Here is a 20569-nt window from a genome sequence, read left to right on the forward strand (position 1 = left end):
TTCAAACCCACCAGCCACTCCTCGGAAGGAAGATGGGGCAATCTACTTCCATAGTGATACTGCCTCGGAAACCCAAGGAGGGGTCACTATGAGTTGGGTGCGACTCGACGGCACATAACAACAACAACAACAACAAGGAATCACCATACTGCTTTCCACAGTGGTTGTATCATTTGACAGTCCCACCAGCAGTGTATGAGAGTCCCAATCTCTTCACATTCTCACCAGCATTTGTTATTTTTTGTCTTGTTGAACTTGCTACTACTGCTAAGGCAAGATGGCATCTCATTGTTTTGATTTGCATCTCTCTAATGGTTAATGATCATGAGCATTTCTTCATATGTTTGTTGGCTGCCTGAATATCCTCTTTGGTGAAGTGTCTATTCATATCTTCTTCCCAGTTTTCAATTGGATTATTTGTCTTTTTGTTGTTGAGGTGTTGGAGTCATAGTTCTATAAATTCTAGACCTAAGTCCCTTGTCAGATATGTCATTGCCAAATATTTTTTCCCAATCTGTAGGCAGAATATGTAATCTTTCTTATTATTACAGAGTACCCTACAGCCACAATACCCATGTCAAGTGTTTTCAAAGCACCCTCAGTTTTGGTGATTTGCTAGGAGGACTTATAAAACCAAAAAAAAAAAAAAAACCAAACAAACAAACAAACAAAAAAACCCAAACTCATTGCCGTCAAGTCAGACCCGACTCACAGCGATCCCTCCTTGGGTTTCTGAGGCGGTATCACCACAGAAGTAGACTGCCCAATCTTTCTGATGAGTGGCTGGTGGGTATGAACTGCCAGCCTTCTGGTTAGCAGTCAAATGTCTTAGGCACCACACCACCAGAGCTCCCAGGAGGACTTACAGGACTCAGCATATGGTCATACTCACAGTTAAGATACACTGCACTGAATGGACACAAAGCAAAATCAGCAAAAAGAAATGGTGTATGGGCAAGGTCTACGGGAAACCGGTTGCAAACTTTCAAAGGTCACAGAAGTGCTTAATAACTTCCAGCAATGAATTCTAATGAAGCCATGTGAAGTGCTATCTACCAGGGAACCTCATTAGAGACTTAATCCTCTGGGATTTTATTGAGACCTGGTCACATAGATACCCTTTGCCTAGAATATACCAAAATTCCACATTTCCAGAAGAAAAAGAGGTCTTCAGCATGAACCATATTGTGTGCCCAGTTTAAGCACAGTAAAACACTCTTTTTTTTTTTAACCCAACAGGAGATTTTATTCAAAGAGGCGAAAGGGCACCTGCACTGAGGAAGGACAGAAGAAGAACAGGAGGGAGAAGAAGAGGAGAAGAGGAAGAAGAGAAGAAGAAAGAAAGAGGAAGAAGGGAAGAAGAGAAGAAGAGAGAGAGAGGAGAGGAGAGGGTGGTCTTATATAGACCTGGGGTTAGGAGGTTGTACATCAGAGCTAGGGGAAGAGGTCTTAACCTATCAGAGGCTAAGTTGCCTTTTAAAATTCAGGCCTTGCAGGAAGCTCAGTTTCAACTTCCTTTAACTTATTTATGACCTTGGGTGGGGCAGCAGGGAATGAAGAAGAACCCGGAAGAGCCACGCAAGATGGCGTGGCATATCTCTAACATTCCCCTCTCTTTGGTTTTTTAAAAGAAAAAAAAAAGAAGGGCCCGCTTTTGTGGGAAAAAACACTCTTATTAGTTAGAGAATGGTGGAAACATTTCCAAAATTCTAGTTTCCAGATACTAACCAAGGACTAATCTTGTATGACAGCCCTTCTAAAGACAGCAAGCAGTCTTAGGCCTGGGATGTTAATTCATATCTGCAAAGTATTCATGACAAAATGAGAAATAAAAAATCAGCAGGATTTTCGATGGCATTGACTTAGTATTTATAATAGCATGATGCTTTCTGTGGTTATAAAGGAGTAACTCAAATGTGGTAAATGATGATCCCTTTGGAAACTAAAGAGTCATGCAAATTGGCAGGTCTTAAACACAATGGTGACAACTGCCAGAATTACTTCTATTTCTATGACTAATCAATGCTATTGAGACTACTACAGTGCATTCCTTATGATACTATGTAATGGTCAACTGTCTTCTGGAACAAGGAAACATGAGAAGGAAATACAAAAAGCTAGCAGAAGTTAATTTAAGAAATAGGTGAAACTAGTAAAAAGTGGTTAAAGCTGCTTCACTTCAGTTGCACAAGCATGGTATACTAAGTTTCTGACTGATAGTAACTTTTCGATACCACAAACCCAAAAACATAACTCCTGGTAGTCATGACACTGTACTCCCACTGATGCTAATTAGTTCTTAAAAATGCAAATATTTTCCTCATAGCTGTATGTATATGCATGACTTCTTTGTTTTGAACTGTATGAAAATGGAAGCAACTTGTCATTCTGGGAACCTGATCTGAGGCAGAGTCTCCCAGGTTCCTTGTTTGCATGCCTACAGTAAAAGCACTTTGCTCTCCTCACCCAGATAGGTATTCTCATTGACTTGGGAGTCACACTAGGTGAGACTCCGGAAGAAATTGTCTGCAACAAATTCTTTGCTGACATGAAGGGATCCCAATTGACACCCAGTTCTAGGGCTCAAGATGCTAACCAGAGGGAATGATTTCATTTCTCTGCACCACAAGCTCCTTTGTTCCAGGAGGGATACCCTCAGTCCCAACAGCTGTCATTGGTCCTGGACCTAATGGTGACAGATTGTGAAGTGAGGTAAACAGTGCCAAGAACTCTCTGGGATGTGGGTGGGCAGCTCCCTGTGAGTACAGTTTAAATCCTATCTTCCAGGTAGACCACTGGCATCCGAGACCTGGTAGTGCATAGCCAGTGAGGGTGGGGAAAAAGGGACAGTCTGTATATGTTGGACAAATGGGTAATGGTCACAGTGCTTTAGGTTGTACAGCTCTAGGGTACATTTTAAACAATCAGCTTTATTTTGGCTATGATCCAATGAGAATACCTAAAATGATATTTTTCTGTAATACTGCTTGGCCACACTATCAGGGGATGGTGAGGCGTGACCCAACAACAGGTCTCTGAATAACAACACTATACTGCAGTTAGATTTGTATTACACTAGAAGGGAAAGGAGGATGGAAAGATGTTACGTTGAAGCCTTTATATCCTTATGGCAAAATAAAAACCTCCAAAAGCAATGTACAATTATGGCCCAGTGTACGAGTGGACTGGAGCTAGAGAAATTACCTATTCTTCCTCATACAGAGAAGGAAACTCTCCCTGTCTTGAACTCCCTTCCACCCGTTGGTCCCAATTCCCCTCTTCCCTACAAGGAGGAGGAGCATACAACCAGGACGTCTGCTCCTGTTGTAAGTTCCTCTCTGGCCCTGCTAAGAATTCCCCAGTGTTAGTCTTTTTGGTTATACCCCAAACATTGAAACTGGCTCCCTGGTGGGAGTATCTAGCTGTACCCCAGACATCAGCTCCAAGAGGCTCTTAAGAAGGTCTTGTTTCTCCATCATACACTCATAGCAGCACCCCTTTCAGCCAGGTGACAACTTCCTCTTCAGGGCTGTATCTACTCAGTTCCCTACCAGAGATGGTATAAATGGGCCCAATCTGATTTGGGTCCACTCCCCTTTCTCCATCTCAGACCTTTTTAACTGGAAAAATAATACTCCATCCTATCAAGAGAACCCCAAGGGGATCCATGACCTGTTTGACTTGATTTTTCATACACACAATTGTCACTTGGTAGACTGTTGGGCTTTATTAAATATTCTCTTGACCCCTGAAGAAAAAAGGATGGTATTGAGCAAAGCTAAGGAAGAGGCTGGTGGATTAATTCACACCAGAAAGAATACTACCTGGAGGCTAGCTGACCAAGTTACCTCAGAGGAGATACCTCAGTGGGATCCCAACGATCCCCAGGATTTAGCTCAGTTGGCTCATTATCAAGATTGCTTACTCACGAGCCTCTAAAATGGGGTTCCTAAACAGAGGAACTTCAATAAAGTTTAGGAGTTTAAGAAGGGACTCCTCCAACTTTTGAGAGAGGTTATTTTCAACATTTAGGCTGTACCCTGATGTTGACCCCAAGGTACTTGAGAATACAAATATGATTTTTATAGGGTAGAGCACCCCAGATATTAGGGAGAAACTCCAGGAAGTTGAAAGAAATATGGGGATGGGAATTTCATAGCTAGTAGAGATTGCTTTAAGGTATATACAGGCAGAGAAGCTGAGCAAGAAAAAGATCTGTGGAAGGCTAGAGTGCAGGTGGCACTGTGGCAGCAGCTTTAGAGCCAAGAGGGCTGGGCCAGCTAAGCAGAGAGGAAAGAGAGAGAGTAGATATGTAGACTAGAACCTCCTATAGGAATGACTCGGCGTGCTTGGTGCAAGGAAAAGGGACCCTGGAAGCAGGAATGCCCAAAAAGCCAGGTATGATCTTAAGGCCCATCTTCTCAAGTCACAGGTCTCCAAGAAGAAAGACTCTGATTCCAACTGAAGGGAACTGGGGGTTGGTGTTGACATCACCATATCCTCAGAAGAGTCCCTGGTTAAACTTGAAGTGTGGGGGGGGGGGTTCAGGGAAATTTACAGACTTTTTGATTGATACAGGAGCTGCTTACTCAGTTTTAACCAATTCAAAGGGAACTTTGTCTAAAGCATGGGGCTCTGGTGGCACTGTGGCGTTGGGCTGCTAACCAAAAAGTCTGCAGTTTGAACACAGCAGCTACTCCAAAGGTGAGATGAGGTAGTCTGCTTCTAAAAAAACGGCATCAACTGTTGGGGCTGAGGTGGAACAAAGGGTCCTGTGGTGCAGAGAGATAAAGTCATTCCCTGTGGTTGGCATCGAAATTTGAATAATAGTAGTATTTATTAACTAGTCTTTCTTGTAGATGTATGGATATTATCCTATCACTGACAGAATTGTAGTTCAAGGCAGATCTTGAAATGTTCTTTTTGACAATGAATGAGATGACACTCCTCTTCAATTTGTCATTACCAGCGTAGCAGATCATATGACTGTCTGATTCAAAATGGCCAATACCAGTCCCTTTCAGCTCAATTAAGGGAATTCTGGTGGTGTAGTGCCTAAGGCATCTGACTGCTAACCAGAAGGCAGGTAGTTCAAACCCACCAGCCACTCCTCAAAAGGAAGATTCTGTAGTGATACTACCTCAGAAACCCAAGGAAGGGTTGTTATGAGTCGTATCCGACATGAGTGAGTTTGGTTTTTTGGTTTTCAGCTCACTAACGTCTAGGATATCGATCTTTATGCATTCTGGCTCATTTATGACAACTTCCAATTTTCTTAGATTCACACTTCGTACATTTCACATTCCGATTATTAATGAATGCTTGCCACTGTCTCTTTCCATTTTGAGTCATGCCCCATCTCATATGAAGGTCCCAAAAGCTTTACTCCATCCATATCATTAAGATTGACTCTACTTTGAGGAGGCAGCTCTTCCCCAGTCGTATTTTGAGTGTCTTCTGAGCTGAGGGGCTCATCTTTTGGCACTATATCAGACAGTGTTTCATGCTATTCGTAAAGTTTTCCAGTCATATATCAAACAGTGTTTCACTGCTATTCATAAGGTTTTTAATGCCAATTTCTTCAGAAATGGTTGACCTCGTCCCTTCTTCCTAGTCAGTTTGGAAGCTCTGCTAAAATCTGTCCACCATGGGTGACTCTGCTGGTATTTGAAATATTTGTAGCATAGCTTCTAGCATCACAGAAACACAAGCCACCATAGTATGACAAACTAACAGAGAAGTGATAAAGGGATTATATTAAACCTACAACTAACTTCATTCACACTTGAAGGTGAAATAATGTTTTGCTCCTAAGATTAGGAGTAAGGTAAGAATGTCTGTTCTCACCATTTCTATTCAACATTGTATTTGATGCTCTAGCCAGTGCAACAAATAAGGCAAGAAAAACAAATCGAAAGCATACAGATTAGAAAGGAGGAAATAAAATACAAGATGACCCTGGAAAATCTTATGATGCCATAAAGTAAGAAATTGTTCATTAAAAGATAGGGCATTTTGACAAGCACAACAGGCAACCTGAGGAAGCTCTCAAATCTGGAACAGTTTGAGTAACAAAGTAAATAATGATAGTATTGAATTATAACTTATAGAATAAAATAAACATCCAATAGTCCAAACTAACATAAAGAAAATATTTAAATAAATAAATAAATGGAGGCAAAGGCACCATTTTTTTTTTAAACAGAAGAATTTCAACTAATAAATGTAGAAGGAATGAAACAAAAAACCACAATTATGCAAAAAAATATGTAATAATTAATGTAAGATATATCTAAAATCAGTGGGCAAAAGTATCATGAGAAATAGGATATTTATATAGTCTCAAATTATTCCAAGATATTTATTAATTATGAGGGAAAAAACACTAACTTTACAGCAAGCAAACATGGTAGAAACCAACTTAACTGAATGATCATGGTTATTATCATCAGTAATAAGACATAACAAATCATTAACCTCCTGATACTATGCACTGAGAAAGGTACAACATCCCTTTTTTGGTATTCTTGCCAAAAGTGAAATACCTTATTCTAATTGTGAGAAAATTTCAGATAAACCCAAAGACATTCTACAAAATAAGTAACTGATTAGTAAAGTGCTTAGAAAAGGCCTACCACATAGTATACTCTCAATGAATGTTCTAAAAAATACTTTTTTCTTTTGATGAGTGCCAAAAGAGGTTTTTGATCCAAGTGTCTGATCCAAGATGTTATGCTAGGAAAATGGCAGATCCTGATTCAACAAGTCTGGAAGGAGTACAAGATTCTGCATTTCAAACAAGCTCACAGGTGACACTTATGTGGCTGCTTTGTGAACTGTACTTCGATTAGTAATGTCCTAAACCATACATTTTCACATAGAATTCTTTCCTCTTTTTGCATCTTTTTATGTGCTCGTGGAAATTTATATATATATTTTTTTTGGTGAAACATCTATTCAATTTCTTTGGTAATTTTAAAATTGAGTTGTTTGTATTTTATTATTTTATTTCTAGTGCACTTTGGGTGAAAGTTTACAGAGCAAATTGGTTTTCCTTTTGTTTTGTGACATTTACTGCAATCCCCACACTGTAACAGCATTCTTCGCACTTCTTTCCTGCGCCCATTCCTTCCTATCATCCTTCCTTACCATACCCTCCTGCCTTCCTAGCTCTATCCCTGGGCAAATGCTGTCCTCTTGATCTCATATGTTTGATTATTCTAATGAGTATATACCCTCCTGACATTTCTGTTCAACTTATAGGCCTATCATTTGGCTAAGAATTAAGTCACAGAATTAAGTTCAGCTCCTAGCTCGGAAGGTATCTAAGGGCCATAGCCTGGTCTTTCTTATGATTTTGAGTTTAGTTCCCTATTTTCCCGAACTCAATTGGGACCTCTTATTGTGATCTCTTTCAGAGTGGTCAGCTGGGCACCCAATGTTAGTTCTTCTGATCTCAGCATAGTGGAACCTGGGGTTCACATGTTCCATTAATCCTTTAGACTAATTTAGACTAATTATTTCCCATATCTTTGATTTTCTCCACTTCACTTTTTCTGGACAGGGAGACACCAGTAGTTATACCTTACATGGTTACTCACAGGTTTTTAAGACCCCAGTTGCTACTCGCCAAAGCGGGATGTAGAACATTACTTTTGTGGACTATGTTATGCCAATTGACCTTAGTCTTCTCCGAGACTATGGTCCTGAGGCTCCATAACCAGTGACACATTCCCTTAAGGCGTCTGGTTATGACTAAGATGTTTTCATAACTTTGTCTCCTGCATGCTCTACCATGGTTATGGGTATATTTGCAGCACATATAAATACACCGGTAGAAACAGCCTCCGTAAAACTTATGTATATTCATGGGTATAGTCCCATTCACCTTCCCAACCCTGTTCAGATTAAGTGTGTATCTCACATAGACTTTTATTTTTCCTATAATTATTTAAATTTATAAATTATTTCAAAGATATACAATTACAGAAAATACAGCAGATATCTGTATTTGTATGAAGTTCAAAATATATTTAAAAATACACCAGAGAGGTCATAGTAACACTTTGGAAAGATTTTAAAAATTGTATAATTAATTTAATATTGTTAAATAGTTTAAACCAGTTTTAAAATTGTACATAAAATTGTATTTATAAACACAATGAAAACATTTTTAAGAGTAGTTTTTTCCTGGTTGGTGAAATTATGGGTATTTTGTTAAACTCCTCTTATTAATGTTTGTGTTTTCTGAAGTTTTATTTTTTTAAAATCATAATTATATATTACTTTATAAACAGGAAAAAAAGTAACACTTATTAAAAAAAATCAGAATTGCCTAACATAAGTCTAATATTGACAATTTAATAACATTAAAGCTTTATTAATCAATACAAATACATTTAGTACACATAAAAGCAAGTTGTTGTGAATATATAATTGCCTCATTAAATCTCATTACGCCACACTTTGTATGTTCTTACCAAACTTTTGAAACTCCATTCATTTTTGACAAACACGTCTAAGGATAGTTCATGATAACATCCAAATGAGACTACTATCACTAGGGAGTGATTTTCCTAATGATGTAGACTTTTAAATGATCTTACCTTTCAGCTGAATTGAAAGCATCTCTAGAAACAGATGATGATCTTGTATTTCCAACACTGCCTGCATGAGAACGTCTTCCTTTTGCTGAAGGGGTATCTAGTGGTATATCTCCCAAGCCCTATAACCAATATAAAGAATGGCAGTCTAATAAAAGTATTAAAACTAATAATGTGAAATAATTTAAATAATATAATTTTTTATAATACCCAGCATCAATTTTTCATACTGAAAGCATTATAGCATGTTGCTACGTTTATGCTTTAAATGTTATCAGTTGTATAGAATACCTTGTAATCAGTAGTGAAAAAACAAAATAACTGATCTACTAATAGGAAATTTTATTAACTTAGTAAAACAAATTGATGGAAATAAAAAAAAAATTAACTAATAGTTTATTGTGTTTTTGGTGAAGGCTTACACAGTTTAGGTTTTCATCCTACAATTTCTATACAGATTGTTCAGTGACACTGGTTATATTCTTCACAATGCATGAACATTCTCATTATTTCTATTCTGGTTGTTCTGTTTCCATTAATTTAATTTCCCTATCCCTTTATATTTTCATCTTCATTTTAAAGTAATTGTTGATCATTTGCTCTCATATAGGTGAGTTTTCAAAGGAGCATAGTACTTATGGGTGATAGTCATTATTTTGTGAGCTAATCTGTTATTTATCTTTAAAGTGACCTCAGGGGATATTTACGTTCAAGGTTTGAAGGGTAGCTCAGGGAGACAGTCTTGGGGAATACTCTGGTGTCAATCAGTCCAGTTTGTCTTATTTTTTAGGAATTTGAGATTCTGTTCCATTTTTCTCCCATTCTATAAGGGTCCATTTATTGTGGCCCTGATTAGGATGGTCAGTAGCAGCAGCTGAGCACCATCTAGTTCTGGTGCAGGGTAGATGAAGCTGTGGTGGTTTGTGAAGACTATTAGTCCTGCAGACTAGTTTCTTCTTTGAGTCTTTGGTTTCCTTCTTTCTCTTTTGCTCAAAATGAGTAGAGATCAATAGTTCTCTCTCAGATGTTTTCTTGCAAGCTTTTAAGACCCTAGACACTACTCACCAGAGTAGGATGTAGACCATAACTTTATAAACCATATTATGTCAATTGACCAAGATGTTCCAAGAGATATCCTTCAAACCCAGAAAACCAATCTCATGAGGTGTCTAGTTACGTATAAGAAGTATCTGTAACTGTCCTCCCATTTGCTCTACTCTCTATATGAATTTATATACATACAATCCATATATAAATATAATACTTAAGAATATTTACCTGTATATACAGATATACATATATACACATGCACACAGTCACATACAGGTGTGTACATGTAGGCCTATGCATATGTATTATATTTCCATACATACATGTATGTATGTATGCAAATATAGTATGTATATGTATGCCTATATACACACACCTATATATTCCCATATCCATGTCTACACATATATATGCCTGCATACATACATCCTACATATACATGTTTTTGGTTGTTTTTACTGTTAGAAATTTAAAAAAATTAATATGCTGTATTTTATAGCTACTATTCTTAAACCTAGGGAGCTCTGGTGGCGTAGTGCCCAAGGCATTTGACCACTCACCAGAAGGCTGGCGGTTCAAACGCACCAGCCACTCCTTGGAAGGAAGGTTGGGCAATCTACTTCTGTAGTGATACAGCCTTGGAAACCCAAGGAGGGGTTGCTGTGAGTCCGGTCTGACTCGATGGCAGTGAGTTTGGTTTTTGTTTTGGTTTATTCTTAAAGTTTAAGGAGCTCTGGTGTTGCAGTGGTTAAGGCAGTTGGCTGCTAACCAAAAGATCAGTAGTTTGAACCACCAGCTGCTCCACAGAAGAAAGATGAGGTAGTCTGCTTCCATAAAGATTTACAGCCTTGGAAATCTGATAGGGGTCACTACAAGTCAGAACTGACTCAATGGCAGTGAGTTTTTTTTTTTTTTTTTTTTTGGTTATTCTTAAAGCTTAAAATCTAGATAGAAAATTGGAGCACATTTCATAAACAACTGAATTTCTATGCAACATAAACAGTGTGAGAGTGAATATTTTGAACAGTATTTTAAACCTGTTTTTTTTCTGATAGATGTACTTGTAATAACTCACAAACATAATCTGTCTCATTTTAGTGAAATAAGTTTTTAAATGGTTATGTTTAATAAGTTCTATAGGAGCTCTGGTAGCATAGTGCCTAAGGCACTTGACTGCTAACCAGAAGGCTGGCGGTTCAAACCCACCAGCCATTCCTCGGAAGGAAGATGGGGCAATCTACTTTCGTAGTGATACTGCCTGGGAAACCCAAGTTGGGTCCGACTTGACGGCACATAACAACAACAACATAGGAATTAAGCTCAAGTTCTCAAGATTAATAAGCACAAAAATGTTCTCATATGGCCATTACTGTACATCTTTGCAATATAATCCTTTCATAAATGAATCCTTAGCCTAATGGAATCACAGAGAAATGACATAAATTATAATAGGAAAATTCTACATTATTAAGATATTCCTATTTTTTAATAAAATAATATATAAATGGATTATTGTTTTCCATTTCACTTGGTATTCCCTCAGTCACTTATTCAATAGACATTACTGAATCCCCATTAGTCACCAGGATGTTGTTGTTGTTATGTGCTGTCAAGTCAGACCCGACTCATAGCGACCCCTCCTTAGGTTTCTGAGGCAGTATCACTACAGAAGTAGATTGCCCAACCTTCCTTCCGAGGAGTGGCTAGTGGGTTTGAACTGCCAGTCTTCTGGTTAGCAGTCAAGTGCCTTAGGCACTACGCTACCAGAGCCTCTAGCAACCAGGATAATACTCAGCATTTACCCTAAAGAAGAGCCTATATTGCAGTGTGCCAATAATCAAACTCACTGCTGTCGAGTTGGGTCTGACTCATAGTGACCCCTCCTTGGGTTTCCGAGGTGGTATCACTATGGAAGTAGATTGCTCAACCTTCCTTCCGAGGAGTGGCTGGTGGGTTTGAACTGTTAGCCTCTGGTTAGCAGTCAAATGCCTTAGGCACTACGCCACCATAACTCCTAATAGTAGAACATGCAAGGTAAATAAAGCAGGCACCAAGCATGATAAACATTATTATCTACACATCATAAAAGTAAAAATTCTGGTTAGTGAAGTAAAGCAAGGTGCCTGAAATAACATAGTTGCTAACTCTCAGGGTTGTGACTCAAATGCAAGCTTCTAACTACATTAGGCTGCACTGCATTGTACCAAACATCATGTTTCTGTTCAATAAATATTTACTTCCCAGGCCTGACACTAGGTGTTGACTCAGTACTGGAGTTGTTGACACGCTACTCTAGATAAAATCTTAATGGTTAACTGAGCAATAATGAAACAGTATTTTCTATTCTTTATTTTCCAAGGCAAATAAACTTTATTTTTAAAGTTGTTTCTAAAACAAACTTTTTCCACATACCTTTTGCCGTAAGTTTTTAACAGATTCCTTAATATAGGGTAAATCTTTAGATGGGACATACTTTTCAAGCATTTTATCAAAGTTAGGATGACACATCAGGAGGAAAAGCATCTTACGACCATAATACCTATGGATATTTGAGAAATATTAAATAACTTTGCATATATCAACAATGTCAGTTTCTGGTCTTAACTGGTATTTTTTTTCAATAGAAAGAAAATAATCTATCAATATCAAGATCCCAAAACTTATTTTAAGTAAGCCACAGAAATGTAGTTATGCTAAATGAACCAACCAGAGTATTGGATTCTTCTGCCAGCATGACCGTAGTACTGCCCCCGCTCCCAACTTTTTTTTTAAGTACTCTAGCTTCCAATCTCTTAGCCAAAGGTCAGACAGACAGCTAAAAGTTTGTCTTTGTTCTGGCCTGCTTGGCCAGTGACATTTTGCTGCTCACCTGGCTAGCCAGATGTTCTGGCCTGAGTTAATTCTCCCTAAGTCTTGCACTTGTGACCTTCTCTTTCTTTTTCCCCTAGCCAAAACCTTCCTGGATTCCAATTCTTCAAAAATCTATTCTCTGCAAATACATGCAAGGTTAGCTGATTACCTTGTTATTAAATGTTGTAATATTCTCAAAAGCACATTGACATGTTAATAAATGTTATAATACTTCCCAGACGAGGTTTTTATATTATAAGAATTTTTGAAAAATCTTCTTAGTACAATACCTTAAAAGCCAAGAAATCAGCCTGACAGTGGAATTTCAGATAGCATGAAGGTGCATTTTAAGTGTTGTTTTTGGACTGTTACAGTACCTAATAAGAATACCACATAGACTTCTGCCTTGACTTCAACAAGGCCTGGCCTTAAAATAAATTATAGTAATACTTTTGCCTATAACTTGGGATATAAGGGACTAGAAGAACTAGAGAAGGCAAAGCTTTTGGTGGGAGGTGTAAGAGTCTCAGAATGATCTTTATCAAACCAGACCCTTTCAAAGGTAATAAAATTGCAAAAAGGAGCAAAGTTAGGTGATGTCAGAGAATATTTTCTTCTTTCCAATCAGAATAAGGTCTATGCCCAGATAAGTAGGTTCTAATCAATTATGGTTTCAAGGACAATTCTAAAATTTAGCTTGAGATGTTGAGGACTATAGGTTCACTGTAGGTCCTAAGGATATAGGAAAAGCTAAAACACACAAACAAGTCATCCAAAAAAGGAGTTCTGGTGGCATAGTGTCTAAAGCATTTGACAGCTAATCAAATATAGGAAAAACTAAAACACACAAACAAACAAGCCACAAGGGCAAAAAATGTGTGAAATATTAAAATTTGAAAATTGTACTATTTTATAATTTTAAAACTTCAAATAAAAATCAAGGAGATGCTAAAATGGGTTAGAAGAATAACAATACCATTAAGGAAAGATTAAGTAAAGAGGCATACAAGACGACTGCTGTAATTTTTTTTTTTTGTTATTCTTAAGCAGTCTATCATGATCCAACTCTATTTTTTTTCTTTTTACAATTTATTTTATCGTTTTGTTGAGAATATACACAGAAGAACATATACTGATTAAACAGTTTCTATACGTTCAATTCAGTGACCCTGATTACATTCTCAACCCTCACAAATTTTTCATTGAAATGGTTCCCTAAAGATGATCTGCCCTAATCTCAGGAACCTGTGAATATAATGAGGTATTACTCCCGTGACTGTTATATGGCAAAGTTGATTTTAAAATCAAGAGATTATCTGGGTGGGTCTACTCTAATCACATGGGCCCTTAAAACCAGAGTGCTTTCTGCAGCTGATGGTAGAATATGAAGTCAGAGAGTCCATGTACGAAGGACATTCAACACTCCAAGGCTGCAAGTGTGAAGATGGAGGGGGCTGTCTAATAAGAAATATAGGTGGCCTGAAGTAGCTGAGAAAGCATCCTGGATGACAGGCAGCAGGAGATGGAGATTTTAGTCTTATAACTACAACAAAGTGAATTTAGCCCTCAACCTGAATGAGCTTGAAGTGGATTCTTCCACAGAGCCTCTAAGTAAGAGCCTCACACAGTGAACACCTTGATTTAACCCTTGTGACATTCTAAGCAGATAAACCAGTTGAGCCATGTTGAATTTCCCACAGAAAAATCTGTTGCTTCAAGCTATGATGTTTGTGGTAATTTGTTAACAGCAATAAAAAACTAACACATTTACTTTCTGTGTTAGCTTTTGGTGTAATGATTTCTCAAGATAAACGTTGGCTACCTTAAGTAATAGATTTTGTCTTACAATATTAAAAATTTGATTTTTCTTTATGCTTTAATCTCTATGAAATCAGGATCCCCACTCCTCCTTTTAAATATACCTTCATATATGTTGTTGTTAGCTGTTGTCGAGTCGGTTCTGATTCATTGTGACCCTATGTACAATAGAATGAAGTATTTCCAGGTCCTATACTATCCTCACAATCATTGCTATGCTTCAGCCCATTGTTGCAGACACTGTGTCAATTCATCTCATTGAAGGTGTTCCCTTTTTTCACTGACTCACTATAATTTACCAAGTATGATACTCATCTCCAGGGACCAGTCCCTTTTGAAAACATGACCAAAGTACCAGAGACCAAGTCTGGGCATTCTCGCTTATAGGGAACACTCTGGCTGTACTTCCAAGACAGATTTGTTCGTTCTTTTGGCAGTCCACACTATATTCAACATTCTTTGGCAACACCACAATGCAAATGCAACAACTCTTCTGTAGTCTTCCTTATTAACTGTCCAGTTCTCACATGCATATGAGGTGACTGAAAATACAATGATGTGGGTCAGGTTCACCTTAGTCTTATAAGTGGACTTTTAAAGAGGTCTTTTGCTGCAGGTTTGCCCAGTGTAATATGTCCCTTGGTTGTTCGACTGCTGCTTCCATGGGCATTGATTGTGGATCCAAGTAAGAGGAAATCTTTGACAACTTCAATCTTTTCTCCATTTCTCATGATGTTGCTTATTGGTCCAGTTGTGAGGATTTTTGTTTTCTTTTTCTTGAAGTGCAACCCACACTGAAGGCTGTTGTCTTTCACCTTCATCACTAAGGGCTTCAAGTCCTTTTCACTTTCAGCAAGCAAGATTGTGTCATCTGCATATCACTGATTATTAATGAGTCTTCCTCCAATCCTGATACCACGTTCTTTTTCATATAGTCCAGCTTCTCGGATAATTTGCTCAGCATACAGGTTGAAAAAGTATGGTGAAAAGATATAACCCTGATACACATCTTTCCTGATTTTAAACCATACAGTATCCCCTAGTTCTGTTCAAACAATGGCCTCTTAGTCTACGTACAGATTCTTCATGAGCACAGTATGTGTTCTGCAATTCCCATTCTTCACAAAGTTATCAGTAATTTGTTATGATCCATACAGTTGAATGTCTTTGCATAGTCAAGAAAACACAGGTAAACATCTTTCTGGTATTCTTTGCTTTCAGCCAAGATCGATCTTACATCAGCAGTGATATCCCTCTTTCAATGCCCTCTTCTGAAATGGGCCTGAATTTCTGGTAGTCCCTTTTTGATATACTGCTGCAATGATTTTTGTTTGCTTGTTTTTTTTTTTTTAACTTTTTATTAGATTTGGGTGAAATTTTACAAAGCAGATTTGTTTTCAACAGTTCATATACATTTTATTTTGTAATATGGATCAAAATCCCCACAACAGCTCTCTTCCCATTTTTTCCCTATGATTACCATTTCCCTGTGTCCTTCTTACCTATGGCATTCCTGCCTCCCTAGCTTTCCTCATACGCAAATGCTACCTTTGGGTCTCCCATGGTTGATTTTTCTAAGGAGTGCATCTGCCTGGTGTAATGGTTCAGCTCAAAGTCCTGTCTATTGTTTGGCTGAGTTAAACCACTGGAGTAAGTTTAATTCCAAGCCTGAAGGGTAACTAGGGGCCATAGTCTGGGGTGTTTTACTAGTCTTTATCCACCAAGTAATCTTGTTTTTCTTCTTCTTCTTTTTTTTTTTTTTTTTTTTTAATGTTTTGTTCCACCATTTTCTCCCCCTGAAGAATTATTTTCAGCAAAATTTTACTTGCTTAAGATATTGTTCAATAATTTCCACATTCTGTTAGGATTCCTTGGGATGGGCACAAATATGGATCTCTTCTAGTCGGTTAGCTAGGTACCTGTCTTCCAAATTCCTTGCCATAATCCAGTGAGGGCTTCCAGCATTTTTTTTTTTTTTGTCTTAAATTGTGATTCGGGTGAAAATTTACAGAGCAAATTCACTTTCCATACAGCAGTTCACATACACTTTGTCTCATGACACTGACTACAATTTACCACAATGCAACAGCTCCTTTCCCACTTCCTCCCAATAGTTACCTCTTCCTTGTGTCCATCCCTCCATGCACTCCTGCCCCCTGAGCTGTCTCCCTGTGCATAAACAGCCCTTCTTTCTCCCATGATTGTTCTCTCCAAGGAGTGTATCTACCTCAGATAAATGTTCAACTCATATGCCTGTCTTTTGTTTGGCTGGAAGCCACAGGTATGGGTTCAATTCCAGACCTGAGGGGCAGCTAGGGGCCACAGTCTCAGTGGTTCCACCAGGCTCTACCAGACCAGCAAAACTGGTCCTCCCCACCCCCCGCCTTTTTTTCCCAAATGTTTTTGCATTTTGTTCCACATTGTTCTCCTACTCTATCCAGGACTTCCTACAGATCCCTCTCCAAGTGGTTGGCAATGGTAGCTGGGCACCATCTAGCTCTTCTGGTCTCATAGTCATATAGGCTGAGGATTGCATAGTGTACCAGTTGTAAGGACTAACTGTTTCCATGAATCTTTGGTTTTCTTCATTCTTCTTTGCTCTGGACGAGGAGAGACCCATTGTTGCATCTAGATGGCTGCTTGCAAGAATTTAAGATCCCAGTTGCTATCCGCAAAAGCAGGAGGTGGAACAATGTTTTGTGTAGTATGTTATGCCAATTGACCTTGATGTCCCTTGGGACTATGGTCCTGAGCCCACAGGTTCAACTACTTTGTCCCTCTGGGTAGTCCAGCATTGCATTTGTTTGTTGCAACATCCCAACAGGTATTCCTTCAATTCCCGGAGCCTTGTTTTTTGCGAATTCCTTCAGTGAACTTTGGACTTCTACTTTCAACACCATTGGCTCTTGATCATATGCTACCTCCTAAAATGGTTGAACATGGACTAATTATTTTTGGTACAGTGAATGTGTGTATTCCTTCCATCTTTGGTTGATCCTTCCATCTTCAATTGATTCTTCCTGAATAGTTTAATATTTTACCCATAGAATCCTTCAATATTGCAACTCAAGGCTTGAATTTTTTCTTCAGTTCTCTTAGCTTGAGCATGTTTGTCCCTTTTGGTTTTCTAACTGTGGCTTTGAACATTTCATTATAATACTTTACTTTGTCTTCTTGAGCCACCCTTTCAAATCTTCTCTTTAGCTCTCTTATTTCATAATTTCTTCCATTCATTTTAGCTACTTTCCATTCAAAAGCAAGTTTCAGAGTCTCTTCTGACATCCATTTTGGTCTTTTCTTTCTTTCCTGTCTTTTTAATGGTCTTTTGCTTTCTTCATGTGTGATGTCCTTGATGTCATCCCACAATTTGTCTGGTCTTCAGTCACTGGTGTTCAATGAGTCAATCTATTCTTCAGATTATATATCTTTACACATAATTATCATAAAATTTCAGCTTTGTATTGGACATTGTACATCACCTAGTCTAACCCTCCTAATTTTACAGATGAAGAAACAAGCCTAAGAAAGTTTAAGTTACTTGCTCGAAGACCAACAATACCTGGGTTCTGACTTTGTCTAAAATTTGTTACTATTGCAACTGTGGTAGTGCTCCCATCTTAATTATTTCATTATTTTTCTTGAATGTTCTTCACCTTCAAGTACAGCAATTAAAAATTTATGGTGTTTCCTAAGTGCAGGTATCACATATTTCAGGGGATAATTTATTGTTTTCTATTTTGCATCCTGTATTTTTTGTGTACTTATTTTCTTAATTATGCCTGACAGCTTAGAAAATATGATTTCCCTCAAAATTTATTACCTTACACTTGTTGGCGATAAAATTCCTCTGTCAATTTTCTGCCCACTTATACAGTCTTACGCCGTTTTTCAGGTAGCTCATCCTTATGTCATGGCATCTCATTACCTAGAAGTATGTACTGCCATTTGTAAATCGGGAGAAATCACTGGGACTCCCTCAAGATGATGTAGAAATTTGTTAAATAAGACTATTCCCCAGCACCAATCCCTAGGGACCTTACTTCACCATTTAGAAAAATGTTCATTGTTCTTTAACCTTTATTTCTTACTTTTAAACTCTTATACTATAAGATTTAGCAAGCTTCATTATCACCTATTCACCTGGTTTCTTGTGAACTATCCTGGGCAAACTTAGCAGCAGCTGGTAATATACGGTCAGCCAGATCTTTTGTTCCAGATAAAATACGTTCTGGTTCCATAAATTCCACTATATCTGATAAGTGCTGGGCTGTACATTTTCTTACAGCTATGTGTAAATGGCTACAAGAAAACACAGACAATTAAAACAAAGTTGATATATGGACTATTCCAGAGATCCACCTTTAAAGTTAAATGATTAAACTGCTCCTATCCGTCAACAAACATCCTTGTAGCCTAAAGTAATAAATCATTCACATTAGCTATCTCTCACTAATAAAACTCAAAATTACAAATTTATTTCCAGATCTATGAACGTAAGTCATATTATGAGAATAACACTATGATTATTCTTTGTATGCTCAGTACTTGATTTGATGCTTATCATGGAAGAGTTATTTTATGACACAAAAATCTGCTTTTTTCCTATACTGAAGATTGCAACAATTCCCTTTTTAGTTTAAGGACATTTCAAGATTATTTTGAACATTACCTTTGCCCTCCATTGATAAGAGAAATGACGGCACGTGCAGGAGTTACATTATTAACCATCACCCTCAGTGCTTTGTCAACATCTTCTCTTATAAATGTATTTGATTCTCCAGCCTTGTGCAACAAAACTTTTACTGTAGTATCTAGCTCTTGATCCATGCTCTTTTTCAGGTAAGTGAAAAGATCACTTAAACAGACCACAGCAGCACGAGAAACTCCAGAGCGTAAATTTTTCACCTAAAAAAGAATTTCCAAAGAGTATATTTTGCTGATAGTCTGAAAGAAAATCAGTAATAAGGTCTCTGAAAATAATTTTACTATTAAAGTTATACATTTTAACACACATTGTATGTCTCGAAATCACCTAGTGCATTTTTTTTAATGTTGCAAGATAAAGAATAGGTTACTTTAGCTATATGTTCATCTTCTCATATTATTTAGTAGAGATTTTTTTTTTTTAAATTGTGATTTGGGTGAAAGTTTACAGAGGAAATTCACTTTCCATACAGCAGTTCACACACACATTGTCTCGTGACATTGACTACATTTTACCCCAATGGACCAGCTCCCCTCCCACTTCCTCCTGTTACCTCCTCCCTGTGTCCATCCCTCCATGCATTCCTGCCCCGAGCTGTCTCCCTGTACATAAACAGCCTTTCTTTTTCCCATGATTGTTTTCTCCAAGGAATGTATCTATCTCAGGTAAATGTTCAACTCATATGCCTGTCTTTTGTTTGGTTGGAAGCCACAGGTATGGGTTCAATTCCAGACCTGTGGGGCAGCTAGGTGCCATGGTTTCAGTGGTTCCACCAGGTTCTATCAGACCAGCAAATCTGGTCCCCTTTTTTTATCCTAATGATTTTGAGTTTTCTTCCACAGTATTTTCCCTCTCTATTCAGGATCTCCTACACAGATCCCCCTCCGAGTGGTTGACAGTGGTAGCCGGACACCATCTAGCTCTTCTGATCTCATACTTGTATAGGCTGAGGATTGCATAATGTACCAGGTGCAAGGACTAACTGTTTCCATGAATCTTTGGTTTTCTTCATTCTTTTTTGCCCTGGACAAGGAGAGACCCAACGTTGCATCTAGATGGCTGCTTGCAAGCTTTTAAGATCCCAATCGCTACTCGCCAAAGTAGGAGGTGGAACAATGTTTGTGTAGCATGTTATGCCAATTGACATTGATGTCCCCTGGGACTATGGTCCCCAGCACACAGGTTCAACTACTCACTCCCTCTGGGTAGCTGGCCGTGACCAAGAAGTGACTACCACCGTGTCCCTTGTCATCTCTACTATATCCTTGGGAATTCTTACAAAACATACAAATACACTTGTAGAACCACTGTCTGCCAGCCCTATACATGGTTGCAGTGTAATAAATTACTTAGTGTGGCTTTTCTACCCATAAGTCTTTGTAAACTCCAAGGTGGAATTTGCTATGTGCAACTGAGGAGCTCCTGATTGCTAAAGGTGTCCACCTGGAGTATTTCTGTTGGGAGTGGCACAAAACAATGTTCTGGGAGGTGCCCACTCTCTCTCAGGTGCCTAGAGTTCTGATGCTATAATTGGCTAGTTTGA

General features: G+C 38.1%; 1 protein-coding gene across 1 annotated transcript in view; it reads right to left on the reverse strand.

Annotated features, from left to right (window-relative positions):
* TOGARAM1 (TOG array regulator of axonemal microtubules 1) overlaps window positions 1–20569 on the reverse strand; it is a 116165-nt gene that overhangs the window by 14046 nt on the left and 81550 nt on the right. The window contains 4 exon segments of the mRNA XM_042782222.1: window positions 8607–8725; window positions 12066–12192; window positions 18462–18620; window positions 18991–19226. Of these exon segments, the coding sequence (XP_042638156.1) occupies window positions 8607–8725; window positions 12066–12192; window positions 18462–18620; window positions 18991–19226 (641 nt within the window).

The sequence above is a fragment of the Orycteropus afer genome, unplaced genomic scaffold (genome assembly GCF_000298275.1).
Source record: "Orycteropus afer afer isolate SDZICR_OR568_19922 unplaced genomic scaffold, OryAfe1.0 scaffold00265, whole genome shotgun sequence".
Taxonomy (NCBI): Eukaryota; Metazoa; Chordata; class Mammalia; order Tubulidentata; family Orycteropodidae; genus Orycteropus; species Orycteropus afer.